The sequence below is a fragment of the Chrysochloris asiatica genome, unplaced genomic scaffold (genome assembly GCF_000296735.1).
Source record: "Chrysochloris asiatica unplaced genomic scaffold, ChrAsi1.0 scaffold00833, whole genome shotgun sequence".
Lineage (NCBI taxonomy): Eukaryota > Metazoa > Chordata > Mammalia > Afrosoricida > Chrysochloridae > Chrysochloris > Chrysochloris asiatica.
Window position 1 is genome coordinate 43,671 of NW_006409351.1, and position 3,190 is coordinate 46,860.

Consider the following 3,190-nt stretch of genomic DNA (forward strand, 5'->3'; position numbering starts at 1 on the left):
GGTATTCAGTGTTGTTGTTGACCGAGCTCCTCACTACACGTCTACCCGATCCACCATCTTGAAGGTGGAAGGCCTGGTAGTGTAGTGGTTAAAAATCTGGCTGCGAATCCCACGGTCAGCAGCTCAAATCCACCAGGTCCTCCACGTGAAAGAGATGAGGCTTTCCACTCCTTGCAGTTAAACAGCCTTGGAGTCTGGCGCATTAACCCACAGCACCACACCAGGACTCTGAATCTTGCCACTCCAAGATCTCAGGATAGAGGCACTATTATCTCTGGGAAAATATAGCTCTATTTTAGATGGGCTGGCTAATTTTACCTGGAACTTGTCATACATCTTTATCTATTTTCATTCCTTCTCTTGATAATTTTCTAGATATATATTTCCTAGAAAGTGAGTAGATATTATGATTATGGAACAATTTATATTGGCTAAAATCATTTCACATGTACTTTTGATTATTAGCGGAATACAGGCAGGATAGGAGTTTTTGAGATTATTGAGGAAGAGAACAGGTAAGTGACTTGCCCAAAGTCCCACAGCAGCAGTAAGGCTAGTGAACTTGAATTGTAATTCTTCCCATGTTGTTGTTATTTATTGCTCTTGAGTCTGTTTTGACCCATAACAACCCTCTATAGGGTCTCCTAGGAACAATTGGTGGGTTTGAACTGCTGACCTTGGAGTTAGCTGTCCAGTGTTCATCCTACAGTGCCACACCAGGACTCATACCTTCCCAGAGAACCTCAAAATTCAAGCGTAATGGCTCCCTATGAGTCACACTTCCAGCATCCCTGACCTGTGGTCATGGACATTTCCTACCATCCCTGACTGGCTCTGCCTTCTACAGTTCATCATCTCTTTTCCAGCATCTGTCTTGCTCTGCATAGTCACAACTTTAGAATAGAGGGGTGGGTGTTGGCCAGTGGATTCATGCTGATCATGGCAATAGTCTCACTAGGATGTGTTCTCTTTCAGCCTGGAGTAAGGCCCAGCTGTATGCAGGTAAGTGACTCAACTTTTTTTGTGGCCTTACTTCCCACATCTCCAGCGGCTTTTGCCTTTAGTCTGTTCCCTCCTCTATCAGTGGTCCCAATACCAGGATAAGACTGGTATCTCTGCACTCCTTGTCAGTTTTGTAGCCTATACCCTAAGACTGCAGTGACTGGTCTTATCTGGGTTATTTATTTATTTATTTTAACTGCAGGCCATAATTGGGGTGAGTGTTACCCTTTGAAACAGTTGTTTTTGCTCTCAGTGACAATGGAGAGCTCAGTTGTCAGGAAGGATCAGAGTCAGGTAATGACTGTGTAGATCAGGTGTGACAGGTCTTCAGGGTTCAGAAATGGCACCAGCCAGTTTAGGAATCAGATTTTCTTTTAGGAGCCCTTGGTTCTGGAACTCTCTGACATGAGAATCCTATTTTTCTGGTTCTGGTTTTGGTTTTCCTATTGCTTACTGATCTGCAGAAATTGATCTTCTGTTTCTCATGTTCTGACTGCCTGCTGTTTGCTGAAGGAATAGTTGCTTTAGAGCAATATTCTGAATCTGGGGTACAAATACCCCTAAATCTTTATAGATGGACACACTTTATAGATGGTTTGCAGTGAAAATATATATAAAAAAATTTGTATATGCGTATGTGTAACAGAAACAAAAATGTAGTGTATAATTGCTCCAAGCCATGATCTCCCCTCTTACCCTCTTAGGAGAATTCTGTATTTGCTTAATGAGCTCAGAGTTCAAGATTGGGCTCATTATGGGTAATGAGTGAATATTGCAAAAGAGAAAGCCTTGGTACGTTAGAATTGTTTACAAGGGAAAAATGGGACGAAAAGTATAGGTGGAGAAGCTCTGAAACATGAAAGAAACTGTGGGAGAGACATCTTGTGGAGACATTAGAGGGACCAGAATGGCCAAAGACAGGCCCAAGTTTTTGTGGTTGGAGTTGGAGAGTAGACAGATAGTGTGTAGGTCATTTGGGTACACAAAATGTAATCAACATCTTGATACCTCTCTGAACGATTTCAGTAAGGATTATGTTTATTTTTAGCCATTTAAAAAAGTAAGCAATTTATTGAGTTTGTCTCTGATTTTGAGATCATGTCAACCCTCTAGTAGGGGAGGGGACAGGGGTATGACAAAGTCTATCTAGTGGACCCGTAAGTATTGCGTGTGTTCTATGCCTATGTAACATTCCATTTCTCTGCTTCAGGGTGTTTCTGCTCACTGTCAGGGATATGGGTCTTGAGAGACAGAGAAGGGTGCTCCAGGGGAGCAAGGAGATCTGGGAACCAAATGTGTGAGGAACCCATTTAGAGAGGCTTGCTGTTTCCCCCAGGGATTTATTTGCAAACTTTGAGGATCACTACAAATAATGAAGAATAATTATATTATTTTATTTTACTTTGTTGTTTTTAAGTGCCATGGAGTCAGTTCTGACTCAGGTTTTCCGAGGAGCTGCAGGTGGGTTTGAACTGCCAACCTTGTGTTTGGCAGTACAGTGCTTATCCTATAGCACCCCTTTCTGGCTGAATTGAAATGTCAAGTATTTTAACGTATAACTTGCATATCCTTTTGTTTTGTAAGGACTAACACCACCATCACACTAGAATCAGCATTTTCATATGATAGGTTTATAGTGTGCACTGGACAAATATGTCTGAAATCTATTATAAATAAAATTATATTTCATAGCTTGGAATCTGAAGGCTTTTTGTCTGTGGATGACTCCAGCCAGGCAAAGCTTAATTCCATCTTGTGCCCGGTTTAAGTGTTCAAATGCCAATTTTTCTTGAGTTCCTCATGAACTCTGACTGCCAAATTGTCAAAGTAAAAAGTAGTATATTTTAAAAGTTCATTTTTGAGCTATGTTCTCCAGGCAGTGCAAGAAGAACAGGAAATCCTTATCAAGGGCTCTAATGACTGCAGGGTCACCTGGGTTTGACCTCATACCCCGTGAGTCTCAGACACAGTCTGTAAGCTTTCCTATTTACAATCATCCCCTCCCTGCTTCCATAGGTCAGGTGTGTGTCTGGGATGCCTTGCTGTTGTCAGTCAGTCCTGGTTGTGCTCAGAGATTCCTTTGTACTCTGTGCCTTATAACAGATCACCATGTTGAGGTAGAATTTTGGGGTTTATCATGGCATCATATTGATAGTTTCCCTCACCTGGGTAATCTATATTTTTTTTG

At 41.6% G+C, this 3,190-nt stretch overlaps 1 protein-coding gene across 1 annotated transcript in view; it reads left to right on the forward strand.

Annotated features, from left to right (window-relative positions):
* Window positions 1-2,303, forward strand: part of LOC102813423 (butyrophilin-like protein 1-like) — a 15,962-nt gene extending 13,659 nt beyond the window's left edge. The window contains exons 5-6 of the mRNA XM_006878000.1: window positions 466-515; window positions 2,213-2,303. Coding sequence (XP_006878062.1) covers window positions 466-515; window positions 2,213-2,303 — 141 coding nt within the window. The remainder of the gene's footprint in view (window positions 1-465; window positions 516-2,212) is intronic.
* Window positions 2,304-3,190: the final 887 nt, after the last annotated feature.